The sequence below is a fragment of the Protomyctophum bolini genome, assembly GCF_963924005.1.
Source record: "Protomyctophum bolini genome assembly, chromosome: 18".
In the NCBI taxonomy this organism is placed as follows: domain Eukaryota; kingdom Metazoa; phylum Chordata; class Actinopteri; order Myctophiformes; family Myctophidae; genus Protomyctophum; species Protomyctophum bolini.
In genome coordinates, this window is record NC_137879.1 from 16,805,341 (window position 1) to 16,827,840 (window position 22,500).

The 22,500-nt window shown below is 43.6% G+C and overlaps 1 protein-coding gene across 1 annotated transcript in view; it reads left to right on the forward strand.

Moving 5' to 3' along the window:
- Positions 1-17,126, forward strand: part of lrp2b (low density lipoprotein receptor-related protein 2b) — a gene marked incomplete at both ends in the record, with an annotated part of 69,068 nt that extends 51,942 nt beyond the window's left edge. The window contains 26 exons of the mRNA XM_080790014.1: positions 634-929; positions 1,225-1,738; positions 2,081-2,236; positions 2,505-2,675; positions 3,119-3,342; positions 4,097-4,274; positions 4,419-4,615; positions 4,844-5,089; positions 6,395-6,523; positions 7,406-7,525; positions 7,859-7,975; positions 8,681-8,797; positions 9,450-9,587; positions 9,865-9,987; positions 10,703-10,831; positions 11,229-11,360; positions 12,198-12,323; positions 12,883-13,026; positions 13,847-14,012; positions 14,244-14,372; positions 14,671-14,891; positions 15,104-15,286; positions 16,110-16,229; positions 16,322-16,409; positions 16,744-16,808; positions 16,951-17,126. Of these exons, the coding sequence (XP_080646140.1) occupies positions 634-929; positions 1,225-1,738; positions 2,081-2,236; positions 2,505-2,675; positions 3,119-3,342; positions 4,097-4,274; positions 4,419-4,615; positions 4,844-5,089; positions 6,395-6,523; positions 7,406-7,525; positions 7,859-7,975; positions 8,681-8,797; positions 9,450-9,587; positions 9,865-9,987; positions 10,703-10,831; positions 11,229-11,360; positions 12,198-12,323; positions 12,883-13,026; positions 13,847-14,012; positions 14,244-14,372; positions 14,671-14,891; positions 15,104-15,286; positions 16,110-16,229; positions 16,322-16,409; positions 16,744-16,808; positions 16,951-17,126 (4,405 nt within the window). The remainder of the gene's footprint in view (positions 1-633; positions 930-1,224; positions 1,739-2,080; positions 2,237-2,504; positions 2,676-3,118; positions 3,343-4,096; positions 4,275-4,418; positions 4,616-4,843; positions 5,090-6,394; positions 6,524-7,405; positions 7,526-7,858; positions 7,976-8,680; positions 8,798-9,449; positions 9,588-9,864; positions 9,988-10,702; positions 10,832-11,228; positions 11,361-12,197; positions 12,324-12,882; positions 13,027-13,846; positions 14,013-14,243; positions 14,373-14,670; positions 14,892-15,103; positions 15,287-16,109; positions 16,230-16,321; positions 16,410-16,743; positions 16,809-16,950) is intronic.
- Positions 17,127-22,500: the final 5,374 nt, after the last annotated feature.

Here is a 22,500-nt window from a genome sequence, read left to right on the forward strand (position 1 = left end):
GCGTGCGCATGTACAGTAAGCTCTTTGTCAGATCTACCATATCATGTACTTGTATCAATTAATTGCATGGCCGCATGCAGGCCAAGAAGAACAATCTAGAACAGGGTTTATTTTTCTGTATGTACTGTATCTGTATGTACTGTATATCCACTTATGCACTGTATGTCCCAGTAACCCAGTAACAGCATCATGCTGTTATCGGCGTGATGTAACAAAACAGAAGCACTTCTCTGAACGTGAAAGCCTGAAATGGGTGAAAGTGAAACCGAAGAAGAGTGTGAAAGTCTGAGCGTAGTTGAAAATCTAACACCAACATTGATCCTGGGGAGTTGTTATAGGTGAATTATGTACAGTAAGATCAATATTTCCATTTGGCCAAATGAGGGAGTCACAAGCCAGCTGGCTTCGGGACTGAACACTGCATTGTTAATTGTCATTTGTGCAGCTTAATTCACATACTGCACACATAATGACTTACTATCAATGGCTAATGATTTGACAGGGAAGGTATTAGGCTCTACTGTATATCAAAGTATATATACTTATGTATTAGTATGTACAGAAATTAAAACGGTTAGTTTGTTTGCTTGAATATTCAAGAAAAAATATATATTTGTTACCACCTCTCTTCAGCTGCGACCGCGTCAATGACTGTGGGGATGGCAGTGATGAGGTGGGCTGCACTTATGACACATGTGCGAGCTACCAATTCACCTGTGGCAACGGAGCCTGCATCCCATCCACGTATACCTGCGACGGGGACAATGACTGCCTGGACGGCTCGGATGAGGCGGAGAGCCTGTGCACCACGCCCCAGCCTACCTGCGGCCCGCAGGAGTACTTGTGCAAGTCAGGCCAGTGCATTGACGTGCACAAGGTGTGCAATGGACAAAAGGACTGCCAGGACAACAGCGATGAGAAGGGATGTGGTAAGGCTGGCAGTCATGGGCAGAGAGATACAGTTATGGCTTGCAGCTTTAATTTAAAAATGCCCTAATCTACTGTCTCTTTTTTATCCTTCTCTTCTCTTCTCTTCTCTTCTCTTCTCTTCTCTTCTCTTCTCTTCTCTTCTCTTCTCTTCTCTTCTCTTCTCTTCTCTTCTCTTCTCTTCTCTTCTCTTCTCTTCTCTTCTCTTCTCTTCTCTTCTCTTCTCTTCTCTTCTCTTCTCTTCTCTTCTCTTCTCTCCTCTTCTCTTCTCTCCTCTTCTCTTCTCTTCTCATCCAGGTATCAATGAATGCAAGAACCCATCAGTACACCAGTGCGCCCAGATCTGCACAGACACCCTCACCGGCTACTTCTGCTCCTGCCAGGACGGCTACCGGCTGATGCCGGATGGCAAGGCCTGCGAGGACTTGAATGAATGCCGCGACACGCCCGGCGTCTGCAGCCAGATCTGCGACAACGCCGTGGGCTCGTTCCACTGCAAGTGTGCCCCGGGCTACGTGCGTGAGCCAGACGGACGCACTTGCCGCCAGAACAGCGGCATCGCCCCGTACCTGCTGTACAGCACCAGATACTACATCAGGAATCTGACCACGGACGGCTCGCAGCTCAGTGTGGTCCTGCAGGACCTCTCCAATGTGGTGGCGCTGGACTTTGACCACTATGAGAAGAGGCTGTACTGGCTGGACGCCGGCGTGGGCAGGATCGAGAGGATGCGCTTTGACGGGAGCGACAGGGAGACGCTGCTGGAGGTTGTCGGAAGTGCGGAAAGTCTGGCACTGGACTGGGTGGGCAGGTCAGTAGTGGAGAATTCTCTAAAAGCACATACAGTAGATATTGAGGAGATAATTACATCACCTAATGGCATGTAATCACAGTATGATATATAGTAAGTACCTAAAAGCACAACTCAAATTCTCCAGCACAGACGGAAGAGCTGTGCAACACCATCCGCCATGTAACTATGCCTAAATCAGGCAAAATATGTTTGATAACAGATATGAGTGGCAATAATTCTCCTTTACAGCTGTACTACAGAATAGTAGATTATGTCTCCTACAGTATGTCAAATAAATTTAAACCGAATACAGAACACACAGAAATGTGAGATTGAAGTGTGTTGATGTGCCTGCTGCAGGAAGTTGTACTGGGTGGACAGTTACTACTGCTCGGTGCACGTGATGGAACTGGACGGCCGCAATCAGAAGAAGCTGCTCTCTGGAACCGTTCTCGCTGGCAACGTCAGCTATGTCATCACACGACCCCTGGCTGTGGCTGTCAACCCCAAATATGGGTACTAAAACACAGACGTGTGCACGCACGCACGCACACACACACTCACACTCACACACACACACACACACACACACACACACACCGAAAGGACACATCTAAATGTTAATCAATGTTCAATATAAAGATGCAGATACCAATACAAATGGACATGCACACTCTGACAAACACATCAACGTCCAGGAGAAAGTGCAACAGTTGTACTTTTCTACATTGTACTGTACTTTAGCCTTTGTTTGTATGTGTCCTCACCTTTCTATTCAATCCAGGTGGCTGTACTGGACAGACTGGGGAGACAAAGCCTACATTGGCAGGGTTGGCATGGATGGCACCAGTGCCAGTGCCATCATCACAGCCAAACTAGAATGGCCTTATTCACTGACCATAGACTATACCACCAACAAGATCTTCTTCGCTGACTCCCACCTCAACTTCCTGGAGTGAGCATGCATGACAGGGCTTTCTTTCGAACATATCAGAGATGAAGCCCATTTCAAAATAACACTAAACGAATGGACATGCTATAAATCATGTCCTGAAAAGAAAGCTAATTTCATGTCTGTGTATTCAATATGTGCTGTTCATTTATAGCTGTTTGTGTCCATAAGCAAGATGCTGAACTCTTTAGATTGTTCGTTTTTCTTTTTCTCTCTCAAACGCATTAGATACATACAACTTTCCATTTGTGCTACATTACAGTCGGGTGTAAAGGTGTGAGAATGTGTTCGGTAATTTTCGCCAATTTACATACTTATTACTTTATAATTAGCTTCAATATATATTGCTATTATGTGTAGAATTCTCAAGAAATTGTGAAATATGAAGCTGAACTCTTTTAGGTCACACTGTACATAAATGCCTAAATTAAAACATAAACCTCCAGCTTTGCAGACATGGACGGTCAGAACAGACAGCGGGTCATTGCCGGATCCCTCCCCCACGTCTATGCGGTCACCCTGTTCGAGGACTACCTCTACTGGACCGACTGGAACATGCACACGGTGGAGAGGGCCCACAAGTACACCGGTGCTGAGCGCATGGTCATGGGCAACAACACGCACCGGCCCCATGACATCCATGTCTGCCACCCCTACAGGCAGCCTCGCAGTATGTATTATTGACCTTATAAACCGTACTATCGTAGCCTCCATTGGCCTGCTTTGGCCTGGAATGGTTCAAAGCCACTCTCAGTTCTAAGGAAGCAGTGGAAGTCCTTTTTGGTCTCGCTTGCAGCAAGGCTCTATGACTATAGAGCACCGAAGTCCTGCAATGTGTTGACAGCTGGGCGTGGCGTATATTAGCAGCGACATTGCTTTCATATGTAGTTTGAGTTTCAAGGCTTTTGCGGCCAAAGTAATTCCATTTTCTCCAGAAACTGGCTGTGAACCGAGTGGTGATCCCTTCATACTCTCTGAAGGATTGCCTCTACTGACCCTCTGGTCTTTCTTATAGTGGCCTTTCCATTTGGCCGAAATGTCTGAGTGCATTCCTGCTCCATGGAGGATAAAGCCTGACCAATATTTTATGACATTTCAAGATGTCACCTTTGCACACAAAATATCTCATGAGCTTGATATACTAGCTGAACACATTCATGCTCCCGGCTAAAAATAAATTCACCCTTAAGTCAAAAGTCACTTTGTACTGTAGATTAATCCTTAAGCTCCTCCAGACCCAAATTATGAGTATTTTATTATTACTGTAGGAGTATGCTTTGTCCGGTGACCATTTTATATACAAGTTAAATTTATTCAAATTTGTTGGAAAAATTCTAGGTTTTGATCATGTTCATTTTGATCATTCGATTAAATACCACAGTTCGGCAAAATAGTAATTTTGTTTTTGTCCATTCATTTCCTAGGTGATAACCCCTGCTCCTCCCATCACCTGACCTGCAGTCACCTATGTCTGATTGCACCTGGAGGGAGCGGTGCTACCTGCGAGTGTCCGGACCACTTTATCGGCCTGTCTGTGGGCTTCCATATCCAGTGTGTGGCGGACTGTTCCAGCACCCAGTTCCGCTGTGGGGACAATGAGAAGTCAGTTATTTTTCTCGATTCATCTCAGATGAGTCATCTGTCAATTTGGGTCTGAATTGTATATGAACATTTCAGGTTCTTGGACGTTTATGATTTTACACAAACATATCTGTGAGATGCTATTGATTTCTTATCCCTCCACAGATGTGTTCCAATCTGGTGGAAGTGTGACGGCCAGTCCGACTGCGGCGACGGCTCGGACGAACCTCAGACCTGCCCGACCCGTGTTTGTCCCATTGGCCAGTTCCAGTGTCTGGACGGCAACTGCACCGTGCCTGGGTTCCTCTGTGACGGCCACTCAGACTGTGCTGATGGCTCCGATGAGGACGCTTCCCTCTGCAGTATGACACATGCACACACGCATGTACACACACACACACACACACACACACACACACACACGCATGTACACACACACACAGACGCACGCACACACACACACACACACACACACACACACACACACACCGACTGAATCCGACTCCCTCCCTTCATGTTGTGCATGTCTTCTCTCTCTGCTCCTTGGTTTACCTGTCTCTGTATTGAGTTCTGATCTGTCCCCCGTGCAGGTGACCACCGGTGTGAGCTGAACCAGTTCCAGTGTAAGAACAAGCAATGCATCCCAGTATCCTGGCACTGCGACGGTTTCAACGACTGCTCCGACGGCAGCGACGAGGACCCGGATGGCTGTGCCCAGAAGACCTGTCGGCCAGGCCAGTTCCAGTGTACCAACGGTCGCTGTGTGCCCGCCAGCTATGTGTGCGACGCCCAGGATGACTGCGGGGACAATTCTGACGAGCCGTTTGAAACTTGCAGTATGTGGGACTTTGCATTATGTTTCGTCTCTTGTCCAGTTAGACCGGTCGAGCAATCTGCAAATGCACACACACACACACACACACACAGCGTCACACAATTCATTTTCAACGAGACCGGCATTTTTTGTTCTGTACATGCGGAGAAGTCGAGGGGCGACGACGCAAGCTTATATACGTGAGCGAGAATTCATAGTCCGACAACCAATAGTCTGACAGCCATGCAATAGTCCGACAACCAATAGTCTGACAACCAATAGTCCGACAGCCAATTGTCCGACACACCAACAGCACCACTCAGTTCAGATGGGTCTGATTTTCTTTCACGCTTGCGTTGTCGTGCCCCTCATGAGCAGACCTGGAGCAGACCTGTCGTTGATCCAGGCGACAGCGTCTGCGTTAACCAGTGCCCGTCTGAAAGCACCGTACCTTTAGAGAGGCCAGCGCCACCTGGAGCTGTTCAGTGTTTCAGGGTTTTGTCAACAGGATGGATTAATGGCTGACCTACAATACTTTGATTGCTGGGGGGGTTTGATTGAAACCTATAACCTCCGTACGGAAAGGTCTCCATAACCATGTGGCCTGCGTGCCAATGAATCTAATGAACTCCTACTCATTATGAACAGCTAATGATATATTACAGAGATTGATGGGATGGTCAATATCCAGCGCACGGTGGAGCTGATGGCTTAATGAAGCATTGGATTCCTGCGGTTTTATGTGGACGCATAATCAATACACGACACGTAGCAGCGTTTGTGATGAATCGGTGCTAATTAATTTATATGTGTTGCACACACCAACACAAATTCAAAAGCGTGCGTTCTGAAATCAATGTGATCCGCAGAGGTGCTAATAAACGCTTGTTGTTTTTGCTCATCCTTACCTTGTTTATCTTTCTGTCTCTCTATCTCTACTGTTTCACAATCCCTAACTCACTATCTCCTCCTATCACTCTCACGATACATACCACTATCTCACTCTCTCTCTCTCTCTCCCATTCCACCATCTCTACCTCCCTCCTTTTCTTTCTCTCACCATTTCATCCGTCTTCTGTCCTCCATTACTCTCTCTATCTGTTCCTATTATCGTTCCCTTCTCTCCCCTCTCTCTCTCTGCTCACATCCCCTGACACTCATTAATTAATTTGTTTTCAACTGTTCTCCCTCACCCTTCTCTCCCTCTATTCTCTCCCCATCCCCCGCCTCTCTCTTTCTCTCTCTCTATCTCTATCTCTCTATCTCTCTCTCTCTTGCTTAATCACCGTCCCTGTCATCACTCTACCCCCCCACCCCCCCACCCCAGGGGGTCCGGACTACAAGTGTGACGAGGACACAGAGTTTTCCTGTAAGACCAACTACCGTTGTATCCCTCAGTGGGCCCGATGTGATGGCACCAACGACTGCCTCGACAACAGTGATGAGCAGGGCTGTGGTGAGTGCTTGCGTTTGTGCATGTGTGTGTGCGTGTGTGCGTGAGTCACTAGGGATGGATCTTGAAACCTGATACCTAAAAAAAACCTGCTAACAAGCTTATTGAGTACCCGATATCAATAAGCTTTGGGCTTATCAAGCCTGTTATCGAACATAGTGGCCAATGACGTCATGGTTAAACAATCAAGACAAGAGGCGATGAAGAAATAAATCTAATCACCCATGCTGGCACAAACATGTCAGTCTAAAGGTGTATTGATATCTGCCAACCAGCGCTGCCTGGGTGTCTATTATTTTCCAAAAGTAAAAAGGTCAATTGTCCCTAGTAAAATGTGATATTATTTGGTTAAATAAATATGTATATATACACATATTATAAATATTTTCTGTAGGCAAAAATATTTTTAACTTTTGTCGTGTTCATTTAATTTTATATGGCGGTCAACCACAAACTCACAGTCACTCACAGCTGTTGTCATCTGCCGTCTTTTCACAGAATAATAGTGGGCTCTATAAGAACCAGACTTGATAAGCCTGATCTATAAGGTGCTTGTTATCAATAATAAATAACGAGCTCCATCCCTATGCATGACAGAGAGACATTTTGATAGTCTGTTTTTTTATCTGATGACTCAAAATGTACAGCTTATGGTTCACACAATGGTTACTATGCCTCTAATTACTTAGGCCACTGTGTCTGTCTTTTCTTTGTGTTATGTACAGTATATTACAGACTACAGCCTGAGTATAGAGACTGGTTCAGGCGTAGAATTCACCCTTTTACAATAAAGAGGCATCTAAACTAAGTCCTGGTTTGCAATGCATGTTGTACAGTACTAAAGTGCAGAATGAGATTGTACTGACCAAGCTTTAATCGCTACAGAGGCAGTGACCTGTGACCCTCTGGGAGACTTCCGTTGTGACAACCACCTCTGCGTTCCCATTCGCTGGCAGTGTGACGGCGCCAACGACTGCGGGGACGGCTCCGATGAGAGGGACTGCCGTGAGTGCCGTTATATTTCACATTCACCTCGTTGTCATTCACCCATTGACCCATTCTTTCATCTGTCCGTGACTTCCCATTTGTCATCCATACACCATACTTTAGTTGAAACACCATGATCATACCACGGTCTGCCAGCACATTCATTATGACTCACAGTATATTGACATTTTTGCCAATCATAGTTTGTTTGATTTGTTTTAAAGAAGCTTTGTGGATTCTGATACCGTGTGTGTGTGTGTGTGTGTGTGTGTGTGTGTGTGTGTGTGTGTGTGTGTGTGTGTGTGTGTGTGTGTGTGTGTGTGTGTGTGTGTGTGTGTGCGTGTTGTGCAGAACCAAGGCCATGCTCTGAGAGTGAGTATCGCTGTGACAACGAGCAGTGCATCCCTGGCATCTGGGTTTGTAACCATGAGAACGACTGTGGAGACAACTCAGATGAACGAGACTGTGGTGAGTACACACACACAGAATATACAATACGTATCCGACACGTTGCCACACACCAATGTGTGAGTGGGCCCTGACACACACACACACACACACACACACACACACACACACACACACACACACACACACACCCTTGGACTTTACGAGGTTTCAAACATGGAAACAAATGGAAAACAGTGCCAAAAAGTAAATTCTGAAGCAGTGTATGTGACAAACTTATATAATAAGTAATTTTATAATAGTAAAACGTTTTTCTGAGATTTGAAAATCCCTTTTCGGCCTATCAAAACTTTTTTCAGAGATTCTAAACTTTTTTCAGAGATTCTAAACTTTTTTCAGAGATTCAAAGCGAAATTTCAGTCTTGCAAAAATATGATTCAGAACGATTTTTTAGTATTGCAAACATATTTTCAGACATTCAAAACCTTTTATTTAGGTTTCAACTAATGGCACTATAGAGGGTATGTGCATGGCACATCGAGTGGCAAAGCGACAGGCAAAGTGCGTTTAATATTGTTTAATGTTGTTTAATGCAATCAGATGGCACTTTTCTGTTTGGATGCATGGGCTGTCAAGGCCAGAAAGTAGTTTTTTGCCACTCAGTAGGCGTTCCCGCATAACTTCCAGGTTTGATGATGATGTCACGCGCATACCCTCTATTCTAATTCCATACTTGTGTCCCCCCCCCCCCCCCTCTCCTTGCAGAGTTACAGACATGTCATCCGGGCTTCTTCCAGTGTCTGTCGGGTCACTGTGTCCCTGCAGCTCTGGAGTGCGACGGACGAGCTGACTGTCTGGATCTGTCAGATGAGACCACCTGTCGTAAGTGTTGATGTTCTAATATGAGGTGACTGTTTGTAGCCAGTTGGATGCTGAAGTAGGGCATTAAGTAACCACGCAAGCTTTACTTTATACTTGTCTTGTGTTAACCCAAAAAAAAACATGTAAAAGCTCAAAATGCGTTTCATCATGATGCGTTGTGAGCTTGTAGATCTGCAATTAGATTCATTTTTATTTGAAAAACTTCAATAAAAATATGCATATCTCTGCTGTCGGGAGGAAACCTCATAAAACACATTTGGAAATTAAGAAAACCGTATATTTTGAAAACAAAGCATGCAATACAGCCTCATCAAAGTTGGTGTTGTAACTTTATATATTGTCAATTACTTCCATGAGAGGGAGAGAGGTGGTGGAGTTAGTTGTTTTAGCTGTTCAACAGCACTGATTTATGCCAAAAAATCTAAAACCTAAAATAAATTGTTATGAGGTTTTCTCCGGACAGCAACGATATTCACAATAATAATAATTATTATTATCTTATAATATATATCTTATAGGCTATAATTTTAGCCTATAATGACACGACCAAATGACTTGCCAATATTGATAGCGGCCCGGACGGTTAGCTCAACCCTCTGGGCACCTACTGTAGGCTGACTTGACTGCTTTCTCTCCTAAATACCACCTCCAGCCACGCGTTTCCCAGGGGGCCGTTGGTGTCATCGTCATCAGTTCCAGTGTGCGAACCACCTCTGTGTGCACCAGGCCTGGGTGTGCGACGGCATCGACGACTGCGGGGACGCCTCCGACGAGGAGCTCAGTTTGTGCTGTAAGCGTGACTTTGCGTGTCATACAATGCTTATACATGAACATCATCACTCATGCACAGGGTTCTTTGTTGTTGTTGTGAAGTGACACGTGTGTGTGTGTGTGTGTGTGTGTGTGTGTGTGTGTGTGTGTGTGTGTGTGTGTGTGTGTGTGTGTGTGTGTGTGTGTGTGTGTGTGTGTGTGTGTGTGTGTGTGTGTGTGTGTGTGTGTGTGCGTGCGTGCGTGCGTGCGTGCGTGCGCGCTCGTGTGTGTGGCTGTGTGCGCGTGTGCGTGTCCAGTGAACATCACCTGTGAGATGCCGTCCAGGTTCCGCTGTGCCAACGGTTACTGTATCTACGCTGGCCTGCTGTGCAACCAAAAGGATGACTGTGGAGACGGCAGTGATGAGAAGGAAGACCTCTGTATGTCTCTCCTGTAGATCTAAATGTTAATGTCTGTTTTTATTCTAAACTTGTCAAATTGAAGACTTTTTTTTGAAAAGTGCTAACACCCATACACAGCATACGCAATCACACTAAAACACAGATTTACAACAGCACAGCCCTGCACAAATTATATTAAAGTTCCCATGAGCGTAGCTTTAGTTCTTGGAATACAGCTACTCATGCTGAGCAAATGCATTATGATATTCAATCATGTTACAGCTGCTGCTCCATTTAAACACAGCCCTAACCTGGCTTGTAATGGGTTCAGACACAAATAAATGCATCACTGTAATCACTGACCAGGGATCATGCTGAACATGAATGTCTCCTGAACGATCATTTATATCAAAGGACATTCTTGGAACAGGATCTAAGAATGTCCATCGGCCAGTGCCGAGTACAAAAAGCCTGAAATTATAGAGCATATAATAAAAAGCATAATTGCATAATTAGGCTTAAAAATCACTCACAGGAAATTATTTGGGGGAGGAGATTAGAGTAACAGTTGAATAGAAAGCTGAAGATGAATGTGATGATGTTCATTTTTGCCATGTGAGGTGTAAATTCTGTAAGTTTATTCATACGTATCTGCCTGCCACTGTGTGCAGGTGCACGAATATGAATATCTATGTTCATGTGTACATTCGTGTTATTGTCCTGTCTGTGTGTTTGTGCGTCTGTCTCTTCCTAGGCCGGGAGCCCACCCTGCCCCCGTGCACTCTGGAGGAGTTTAAATGCACCAACGGACACTGTGTGTCTCTGCCCTATGTGTGTGACCACAACGACAACTGTGGTGACCTCACTGACGAGATAGGCTGCAGTGAGTAGCCACTGTTCACCTTCAGAGCAGGAAAACACTGGCTTATCAATTTATTAGCGGCAATGTCGCACATTTTAATGTCACACATCCTTCAGTGGTGGTTAAATTAAACTGCTGCAAGACTACATCTGCTGTAAAATGATTGAAATTAATTTGTTATTTAAATTATAGGTAACTGCAAATATTTTTATGATCAAAACATATAATTTGGATAGCTGATTCATTCAGCTACCGTATATATATATACATCTTATCTACATTCAGTATTTTTACTGTCAAAAATGTAACCAAATGGACCCTTATACCGGACCATTTGGTTACACTTATCCACAGTTATGAGTTAAATTAATCCTCAGGATTTTTACAGTATATGTTTGTCTGTCTTGTCTGGCTCCAGATTTCGGCCCTGACCGCAACTGTGAGGAGAAGCTGTGCCAGCACACGTGCACCAACCTCAACGGTACAGGATTCATCTGCTCCTGCAATCCTGGATACAAAGTGGATCCAGACAGCACCTACAGTTGCCTAGGTACGCATGCACGCACAACGTGCACATGCAACGCGCACAGCCGCACACACAAGCCTGTGTCCACAAACAATTTTGCAAGTTCACTCATGCATCCTTGCACGTACATACACAGAAACACACACAGTTGAATGTGTGTGAGTGCATACCGTTGCTGTCTGGCAGAAACCTCTCATCTCCATATTTTAACTTTTTTATCTAAATAGCAGCAACAGTATAAGAAAAATATGTACAATACATTGGTCATACTGTAGGACACTTTGAGGTGTTTGAAGGGGCTCCTACGTCTAAATGTAGCCCATACTGTGCTGTATGTGAGCACTGTATACAGTAGTACAGTAAGTAGCCATGGGAACCAACGGTTCTACAGCTACAATATGTGGCCCATAGGCCCACAGAGCCTATCTCCTGTTTCCTTAGTGTGAGGCAGCTTGATGTACATGTAGGCTACACCCCGTCACAGGGACTTACCCCCAACCCTTGATGCTGAGTGCCAAGCAGGGCGGTATTCGGTTCCAGTAGCTTAAATTAGAAATTAAAAACACATTAAATATTTTATTTATTTAGAAATAGTTTGTCTTGCACTCAAATGTGTGGTCCAGCCCTATGGAATCTGGAATGTATGGATGCATGTGCTAAACAAAATACAATACTTAAGTTAGAAGTTACTAAAGTTATGAGCAAAATTGTAATACTTTGTAATTAGCACATGCATCCATACATTCCACATGGCTGGACTAATTACATCATCAACTTGCGAGACGGGAGTTGTCCAGTGAAAGATGAACTATTTCCAGTGTGCGTTGTATGTTAAAATTGTCATTCCAACATCTCTTGCAGACATTAATGAGTGTGAGGTGTATGGTACGTGCCCCCAATCATGTAAGAACAGGAAGGGCGGATATGACTGCGAGTGTGCTCCTGGGTACCGCTCCGTGGGAGCCGGCGGCATGTGTGAGGCTGAAGGTGAGACAGTTTACACCAGAACATTGCACACCACTCACCACTGTCACGCTGGCTTCTGAACTGTCAGTGTGTGTCAGTGTCAGTTGGTTACTTATGTCTTCAATGTTTTCTTCTCGCCAAGTACTCCTTAGCTGAGAGAGAGATGAAGCAGGGACCCCTCAGTATATCGGATTCATGTTAAATGTTTCTAAATGTGTCCTTTGGCTCCTACTTACTTGGTCTGCTCTTTTGTCCCTGTACACCACCAAACCTCTTCGCCAAAAATTCTACAAGCTCACTACACGTCTGACACGTTGTGAGCTTGTAGAGCTTCTATTGTCGGCTAATGTTCCCCCCAGAATAGGGAAGCGAGGGTGAAAGTCCCCATCACACAAACATTTGGCGGCTCCCCTGCAGTATCTCTGAGGACCTGCTGGGGGTCCCGGACCCCCTGTTGAAGACATCTGCCCTACATTTAAATTATATTTATAATAAATAATAACAATTCGTTTGAACATTATCATGTCTTGTGGAAGTAATCCACTACTAACTGCTATTGGTCGGCCTTGTTGTCCCTCAGGGTCTGTTCCCCTGCTGGTCCTGCCAGAGAACGTTCGCATCCGGAGGTTCAACCTGCAGACAGAGTCCTACCACGACTTCCTCAAGGAGGAGGAGCGCATCATGGCCCTGGACTATGACTGGGATCACAACAACACTGGACTCAGTGAGACACAAACAAACACACGCACGCACGCACACACGCACGAGCGCACGTGTACGCCGGATACACATGCATACTGAAAGACATGGTCTAAAGACAGTGAACTCTAAGGTTCAGTTCAATTTATTGTAACAGAGCCTTTTCAGTGAGCCAACAAGTTCAATAGTAGCACACACCCTGGCTTCCACCTGAATGGAACAGAACTGTATTTTGCCTGTGTTGGCTGGTTTAACCTATTACTTATTAATGTCACAGTGGCTGCTGTGCTAAAGGTCTAATGGGCAGAAAGAATGCAGAATATATAAAGTTGATACACATCCAGTCTACAGACTGGCTACATGATCACACATCCACCCATCACATACTCCTACATGTCTACAGACTGGCTACATGATCACACATCCACCCATCACATACTCCTACATGTCTACAGACTGGCTACATGATCACACATCCACCCATCACATACTCCTACATGTCTACAGACTGGCTACATGATCACACATCCACCCATCACATACTCCTACATGTCTACAGACTGGCTACATGATCACACATCTACCCATCACATACTCCTACATGTCTACAGACTGGCTACATGATCACACATCCACCCATCACATACTCCTACATGTCTACAGACTGGCTACATGATCACACATCCACCCATCACATACTCCTACATGTCTACAGACTGGCTACATGATCACACATCCACCCATCACATACTCCTGTGGCTCCAGACAACATCTCAACAATAATGAGAGAAGTTAATAAAGAACTTAAAGAGATCATGGATAATGACGCCCATATATTTGACCAGGTATGGTGTACTTCACTGTGGCTGGTAAGGACTCGATACCAGGTGCCATTAAGAGGGCATACTTACCAACAGTGGATGATGGCAGCAACAACATTGGTGCTGCTGTTGACCTTGGCATCAAGTACATCACCAGCCCAGACGGAATTGCAGTAGACTGGGTGGGCAGGTGAGGTGGCCTATAGTCTTCTTTTCTCATTTTATGCATATTTACTTTGTTTACAATTATCTTCATGTCTTGGTAAACCGTTCAGAAAAACACCAGGGAATATCTGTCTGTGGCTGTCTACAGCCCACAAAGCAATTATTTTTTAGAGATAATTAAATGATGAATTCCCCAAACTGAACATACTGTTATACTCGTGCATTGTGTTTATAGGTTTGTAATTTTGTAAAACAGGAACCTATACTGGGCAGACTCCAGGGTGAGGAGGATAGAGGTGGCCATGTTGGACGGGCGCTACAAGAAACACTTGGTCAAAACCGATCTGGGCCACCCCTCGGCCATGGCCGTCAACCCACGCCTGGGGTGAGAGACACAAACGCTTTTCTCACAGCTGGTGAAATAGCTGACATACCATGGAATTTTGAGACGGTGTTTCAGACAGTTGAAAGTTAGAGAACTTCAATCAATTTATGGGATATACATAATGAATTAACTATACTAGGTCATCATATTGTATATTTCCTGCATTTATTACTGGCATTGCCACTGCAAATTAGGCAAATTAGGCATTTAGATATATATAATAAACGGTAGCATCCAGCATTTTTCATGGCAGCACGATATCGGTGCATCTTTCCTCATCATCCTTGGTTTTGTCCAGGATGCTGTACTGGGCAGACCGCGGCAAGGTAGCCAGGATCGAGTACTCTTGGCTGGATGGCCAGCAGAGGAAAGTGCTTGTTAGTGAAGGCCTGGGCTGGCCCACCGGCCTGTCAATCGACTACACCAACGGAAATAGGCTTTACTGGTCCGACTCCAAGGAAAGCCGCATTGAGTCTGTGTTGCCTTCAGGAGAAGATAGAAGGACTGCTGTGTACATAGGTAAGAGAGAGTTGGAAGGACACAGTGGAAATGTATGTATGGGAATAAAAGCGTGAATGGTGTTTTAACTGCAAAAAATACTTCATGATTACTTGCATTCAAATTGTATTCTTTCAAGATGTTCTGGTCAAATTATCTTATTGCTATTTTGATATCTTAATAAAATAAACTTTTTTTCTTAAGTAAACCCTGCTGTTTTGTACCTTGTCTAGATGTTCGGAACCCCTTCAGTGTCAGTGTGTTCGAGGACCATGTTTATTGGAGCACCCAGGAGAAGGGGGAGGTGTTCCGGCAGGACAAGTTTGGCCGCGGCACCAAGACCAAGCTGCTCACCGCCGGGCCCTGGCTTACCCAGATATCAGTCTACCAGCAGCAGAGATACAACTCTGTAGCCAGTTAGTTATGCGCACGCACGCACGCACAGATATCAGGCTACCAGCAGCAGAAATACAAACACACACACACACACACACACACACACACACACACACACACACACACACACAGACACACACATTACACACAGCATGGTATACCACGCATGAAGCATGTGCTCCTAAGCATGCAAAACACCAAGTGCCTATTGGCATGCATAAGCACGCACACATCATAGTCAAGTCATATCATTGTATCTAATGTGCGTATGTTCATTTTCTTTAACCACCTGAGCCCAATTTTATACTTTGTTGTGAAAATAACTACAAGCTCACGACACGTGACAGTGTGACAGGTTGTAGATCAGCTAATTTATTTTCTTTGGAAGTTCTTCCAGGGCTTTTGTCCCCTTTCAATTTATCAGAAAGAGCAGATCTACAAGCTCACAATGTGTCATAAGACAACACATTATGAGCTTGTAGATCTGCTCTTTTAGCTGTTTTTATTTATTATTTATTTGAGATATGATTTGGTCTTGGCCTTTATAGATAGTGTACTGTGTACACTTCATTAAGCTGACAGGAAATGGGGGGGGGGGGGGGAGATAGGGAGTGACACGCAGCAAAGGTGGTTGCGATCGGGAGTCGAACCCGCGACACGCTGTCAGGTTGGATTAGCAGCTTAGGTGTGCGAACCGCTAGGCCGGCCCGGGCCTCTTTTTGCTGAATGTTTGTCGTCGGAATCAACACGCTAGGGTTCATGTGTTAACGAGTCTTACGACAATCAACAAAACAATGTAAACAGGATCTAACCACGCTGTCATATTACCTTCTGTCCATCCAGTGACGAGCCCATGTAAAGGCACCTGCAGTCACCTGTGTTTGCTCCGACCCGGAGGATACACCTGTGCCTGTCCTGAGGGCACCAGCATGGTCTCTGGCAGTAACACGGAATGTGACGCCGGTGAGAATCCTATTTTGTCTTGATCTTATGGGTTTGTGGAAAAGGAAAACTATTTTATATTGACAATTAATGAATTCTGTTCTTCTGTTCAGGGTTTGACCCACCCCCCACTATGCCTCCACCATGCCAGTGTCAAAACGGGGGAACCTGCTACCTTGACGACAATAAGGCTCTCTGCAAGTAAGTGAACACACACACACACACACACACACACACACGAAGAGGGAAAGCATCCGTGTCATTTTAGATTTTGTTTAACATAAATCTTCAATTCTGGGGGTCCCTGGAATAAAACGATTGACAGGCCAGGATTTAAAACAGTGGTTGTCACAAATCTTCTTTTCGTGGGATCCCTGGCACAGAAGATTTTCAGATGGGTGTCTGCAGCCAATTACATATCATTTTGGGGGTCCTTAATTCGCACAGGTCTTAATGGGTTAACATGCACGCACTAACACACACACAAGCTAGTAAAGCTCTGGCCACATTTTTATTGTATTGTATTGTTTCTCAGGTGCTCTCCAGAGTGGACAGGAGACTACTGTGAGACAAATGTATTCCACACAATCGCATCATCAGGTACAATTATTGTCAACTGATCCAAATTAGTATTGGTAGTAGCCTATACTTTTCCTAGTGGTAAGAGGATGACATCTTGTCTTTCCCTGCACACACGCACGCACATTCAAACACTCTACCTTGCCTCCTCTCTGTCCGTCAGTGGGAATAGCCATCGGGGTGTCTGTTGTGATCGTGGCTCTGTTATTTGGCCTGGTGTACGTTGCTCACAAGAAGCCTAAAGTGCTGGAGACGCTACGGAGTAAGGTGCCAAGTATGCCCTCCATGCCAAGTATGCCCTCCATGCCATCCATGCCCACCCTGCCCAGCTTCAGGTGAGAGTGAGGAAACAGACCAGCAGTGGACGATACTGTTCTGCATTCAGCATTATGCTCCAGGATGAATATCACAGTATAAAAACAATTATTATTATATTATTGTTATTATTATTATTATTTTTATTATCATCATATATCTGCTTTCTTTGAGATAGGACAGCAAAGAGAGAAAGGAGGGAGATAGACAGGATAACATACAGTAATTTTGGTCCAAAGCCAGGAATTATATCCATTAAATTGCAATTACTGTATCTAGTTGAACCAATTCGAATTTCTATTCAATTTCAATAATATCCCTTTCCACCTGTGTACTGTTTTCAGAAAAGCTCAGTCTCCAAACGGATCGGAAACAACCAGTGAAATGAGACCAGATGCTGAACCGGTTAGTGTCACTGGTGTACTTCACCGCTTAATCAACTATAGGAGCAAACATCTCAAATCTATCACAGAACTGTCCAAGGCAATAACACATTCATACATACATACATACATACTGTATGCTATTGGTGCAGAACTGGAGCAAATCGATTTCACTGCCAGCTGCAAAAATGCAAACTGTGTTTTTAAAACACCTTTCCATTCTCCAACAACATTGACCATTATTTATCTTGTTTTTCCCTATACATTTAGTGAGATTAATAAATGGACAGCAGCTGAAGGTAATATTAATTGTTGGTATACAAGCATGGATAACTGCTTGCACAGATACATTCTTGATGAAACAAACACATTATTATTTATTATTATTATTATTATTATTATTATTATTATTATTATTATTATTATTATTATTATTATTATTACCTTTAGCTGCCCATCTTTAGATCCATGTCATTCTCAGTATAGTATGTCAATGAAGAAATGGTTACTATGTGGTTGCTACTAGGGATGTCCCAATCAGGTTTTTTTGCTCCCGATATCTATCCCAATATTTACATTTTTATAGAACACTTATGCCATATGACAATAGTACAATATCCCAAATCACAGACGACTTCCAGTCTAATATTATATGGATATAATATTGATATTAGGGATGTCCCGATCATGTTTTTTTTGCTCCGGTCCGATTCCAATCATTTGAAAATGACTTGATCGGCCCTGATTTACGATCACGTGATCGAATCATGACAACCCTAGTTGCTACCCTGTCATGTTCAACAATCAAATTGGCTGCTGCCCCCTGAAATGTTTTGCAAAATTTGCGACAAACTGCTCTCCTTGCCTTCAATCCAACAAGCCTTTGCATGGAATTGTCGGATTTGTCGCCTACATCCATAGAAAATGATTTGGATGGGTTAAACCCTATATACTGGCCCACTCCTTTTTCCCCTCTACACCAAGTTTCTTCGCCAGAAATAGTTGATCTACAAGTTCACAACCCATCATCGCCAACATTGTGATGCATTGTGAGCTTACCAAGCTCCTATTTTTGCCTAATGTTCGCCCCAGATGTTACGGAGCAGATACACCAACTAATCTTCTTTGGACAACTCCATGTCTTTATTTTACTCAATCAGGTGCCTTGTTTGAGTGTATCCATGGTGGAGACCGAAGGAAAGTCTTTTGAGAACCCAGCATACGATTACGACGCAGAGCAGAGCGCAGAGCCCCCGACTCCCAGTGTTGAGCCTACGGTGATGGTTCCTATTGGATCAGTCAAGGTCAATAGAATTACATTCACTGCTCCTCGCTGCACTAAATTCAAAAGAGAAGAGATTTTACATTTGGGAAATTTCCCACCTCTTCAAAATTGCCTTCCCTAGCTAACCCTTTTCACTGTCTTTTAATGTTCTTTAGCTTTTAGTGTTATTTTTCCTTTTTCTATTAAAGTTGTTTTTAATTTGTTGTTACCTCTGTAAAGCCCCCCCATGTAAAGCGTCTTTGGGTACTCAGAAAAGCGCTATATAAGTTTGAGATATTATTATTTTATTGAACTTACGCTTTAGAGCTACATGTAGCTGCCTTCCCCACTGCAACAGGGGGAAGCCAACAAAACGAATAGCGTCAATTGTTGAGAAAATTAGACTTTGTCACTTTGACCCTTCGAGTGGCCAGCCATGATTGAGCATGGCATATATTTATTACCTAAAATGGTACTGTATAAATTGTTTACAAACAAGCTGCCAGAGACAAGCATCGAACATCTGTACTTCTCCCTGTCTTTGAGCTCTGCCTGCCGGGGAGTGGGGACAGCTGCTCCATTGTATTCGCTTGGAGCGCTCACTACGAGGGTGTCACTCATTTTATTGCATTTGTGAATGACTACCCTGTGAACATGCTGTTGCTGTTGTCAATTCAGTGTATGGCTTTATTGTGTTAACATAGCAGTTAGTTACAAACTAACTAAAGTTTCTCAGTGAGTTGAAGTTTGGGTTTCTCAATGTATATTTTCTTAGGGAGAAAACACAGATTCCCAGGAGAACATTAAGAATCCCTTGTATGAGGTTGAAGTTGTGGCAGAGCCCATTGAGAGTGTAGTCACACCTGTCAGCATTGTCAGCTTTGAGGTTCGTTTCATAAACATCCAAGGGCTCATTTCCCATTTCAACTTTGACCAGACATTCCCACATGCAGAGCTGACAAGATATACCTTTTAACTGTTCTCAATTCTCTTACCTGACGGCCATTTTAGGGGCCCTTTGACAACCCAGCATATGTACAGAGTGGCTCCATTTCAAATTGGTTGGGGGTAAATCCCATGATCATAGCTTTCTGCTGGTTCTGGTTAGGTAGTCAAGTTTAGGAATGCAATTGTAAGAATACAATCGGCTGTGTTATTCGAGGGAGGGAGTATCGGTGCACTAGCAACTATATGGCTATGGGCTGGTAACACAGAAATTAGGGTTAATTTGCATAAGGATTAATTTGGGAGAAAGGGGGTAACTAAAGAATACGGTAGCTACAAAGCTTCAAAGGTTTTGGAATTTATTTGGGATGGTTAAAGTTACCCAGTAACCTGGGGGATTCAGAGCACCCAAATTACTATATTTCTCTTGTATTTCTCAGACAATACTGTCTGACGGCTGAATAGCCACTGCCTTTTACAAAAAAGGGTTTCCTCACTTGTGCTGACTGTACTGTATATTATTTTTATAACTGCCCACACAATACCAGTTGTTACTAAAAGATGTGTGGGAGAAACTGGCATTTTAACAGTCTACCAAAAGACAAATAATCTTCTGTAAAATACATAGTGGTTGTGTTTTGGTAGACTCAGGGTGGAGGGGGACTGTGGCTTCGAGTCTTCGACTCAATTTCCTCTCTTTACACATGTACACAGTTTTACACAAAACGTGTGGGGAAATTGGAGTTGGAAGCACTTCATTCCATCTTTAATCCTTTTAAATTGCTTTCCCTACCAGTTTGAACCCATGCCAGATGATAGTCCCGCTGACACGATGATAAACCCCCTGTACCTGGTGAGTACAGACACGCAGCATGAATGAATATATGAACAGATAACCTGCATGACTACCCCCCCAAGCTGTTTACTATTCTGGGCTGCTTGAAGGGAGGGATTTCATTAATATTCGCAGAGGAGAGGGGAGTTGCACCACTCAGTTCACACGGTGTGATTTGTCTAAAAGAAAAAAAACTCTGGTGACTACACAACTTACACAAGTCTTCTTAACGCCATAATTTGTCAATTCAAAATATGTAATTCTCCAAGAATAGGACTTTCTTGTTAACCACTATATACAATATCCGATCTATAATCTCCTAGATCTGCTATATATGCATTATGCAGAATATTCACCTATGACATGCCTAGAATAGGGACATCAGGGTTAAGGTAGCTCTGGTCCATAGCTCTAATGCCGTTGCATTTAGAGCTATATGTTACTGTCGACTTCCGGGGCTCGCATAAATGCAGAGCAGCTTCTCGTCTGTAGTGTAAATAAAAAACGCTTTTGCTACTCACCAATACAAAGGCGTTATTAGAAAGCCTACTTGCCATAGTGGACGCACTCTGAGCCCCCAACACACGTATAAAATGCACTTTTTAAAAACATTACAGCATGATAACAATATGTTAAACATTTTCAACAGGACTCCACACTGCTTCCAGCAGGTTCCACACTGTTTCCCGAAGGTTCATCTGTTGTGACACCAGGACTAACATTAGACCTCACCTCTGAACTACAGCAGGACGAAGACTCATTCAGTTTAATTTGAGGGTGTAGCCATTCTAAAATATTCTGTCTATCAACGTATCTGTGACTTACATCGGCAGGGTTAGTATCCATAAGCAGCATTCACAACACTGTGTGTTTTGGGTGAAATTGTCAAATGCCATCATACTGTATAATCATGGCCCCAGCATCTCTTTAAAAATATTCATCATGCCTCTTATTGTAATGTATTCTGATGAAGTGGGTGGGTGAGTGACTAAATTACCATTCTCTGCAAGCAATCAGTTTACACAAGCGATTGAATATGTGACAGTGAGTTACAGTACAGTATGTGTGAGTCATGACTGAAACAGAAGTAGGCAAGATAGGACAGAAAGAGGGGTAGAAAACATGATGATCTGGCAAGTAGGTGACAGTTGTACTACAACCGTTACATGGGTCTTACTTACTTTATTTTACTAATCCCCATTACGCCGGCTGGCGCATGTAGGGCAGCAACAAAGTTTCTCCACTTGCATCACATGTCTTTGGCCATCTTTGCTGGAGAGCTCCTTCTCTATCCTCGTGGGTCTGCAGCCTGAGAAATAGCACTTGGCATCAGAAGTGACCTGAAAGAGACTGTTATGAGACTGAATACATGTATGATATAGAAGAATACTTTTCCGATCAGGGTTTTACAACAAATTTTCCAAATGTTTTCTAAATAGTTTTTTTATGGTAATTCATTCAATGTTATAATGTATGTATATTTTAAATTGTAGAAATCATATTGTGTTCAATACAATATCGATTATTTGACTGCAAATTAGTAAATAGTTATATATAATAGTAATGGAAAGTGTGTAGGCCGAGCCGCTAGTATTGAACAGTGTAGCCTATATTTGTACGTCTTTAAATGTTTTGATGAATTGAAAATGCATGGACCCTGATGTAAACAGTGACTTAGGTTTTCCTCAAAGTAGCAGTTTTTGTATTGACTTGTGCTTTCGTTTGAAATACTGTGAAATAAAGTTTTATCAATCAATCAAACTTAATTTCATTAAACAAATAGCATTGCCCTGTTCACATTCACTTTATTCTCTTGCACTCTCTCTGCTGCCTTCTACCACTATTCTATGCCTCACCCCTCCCTTCTCTTGTAAAAGGTAGGCTACACATGTCAAAGAGATCTGTTGATAGTCAGTATTAATCCACTCTCATCACCACAGATATATAGGACAAAGGACACTGATCCCCATG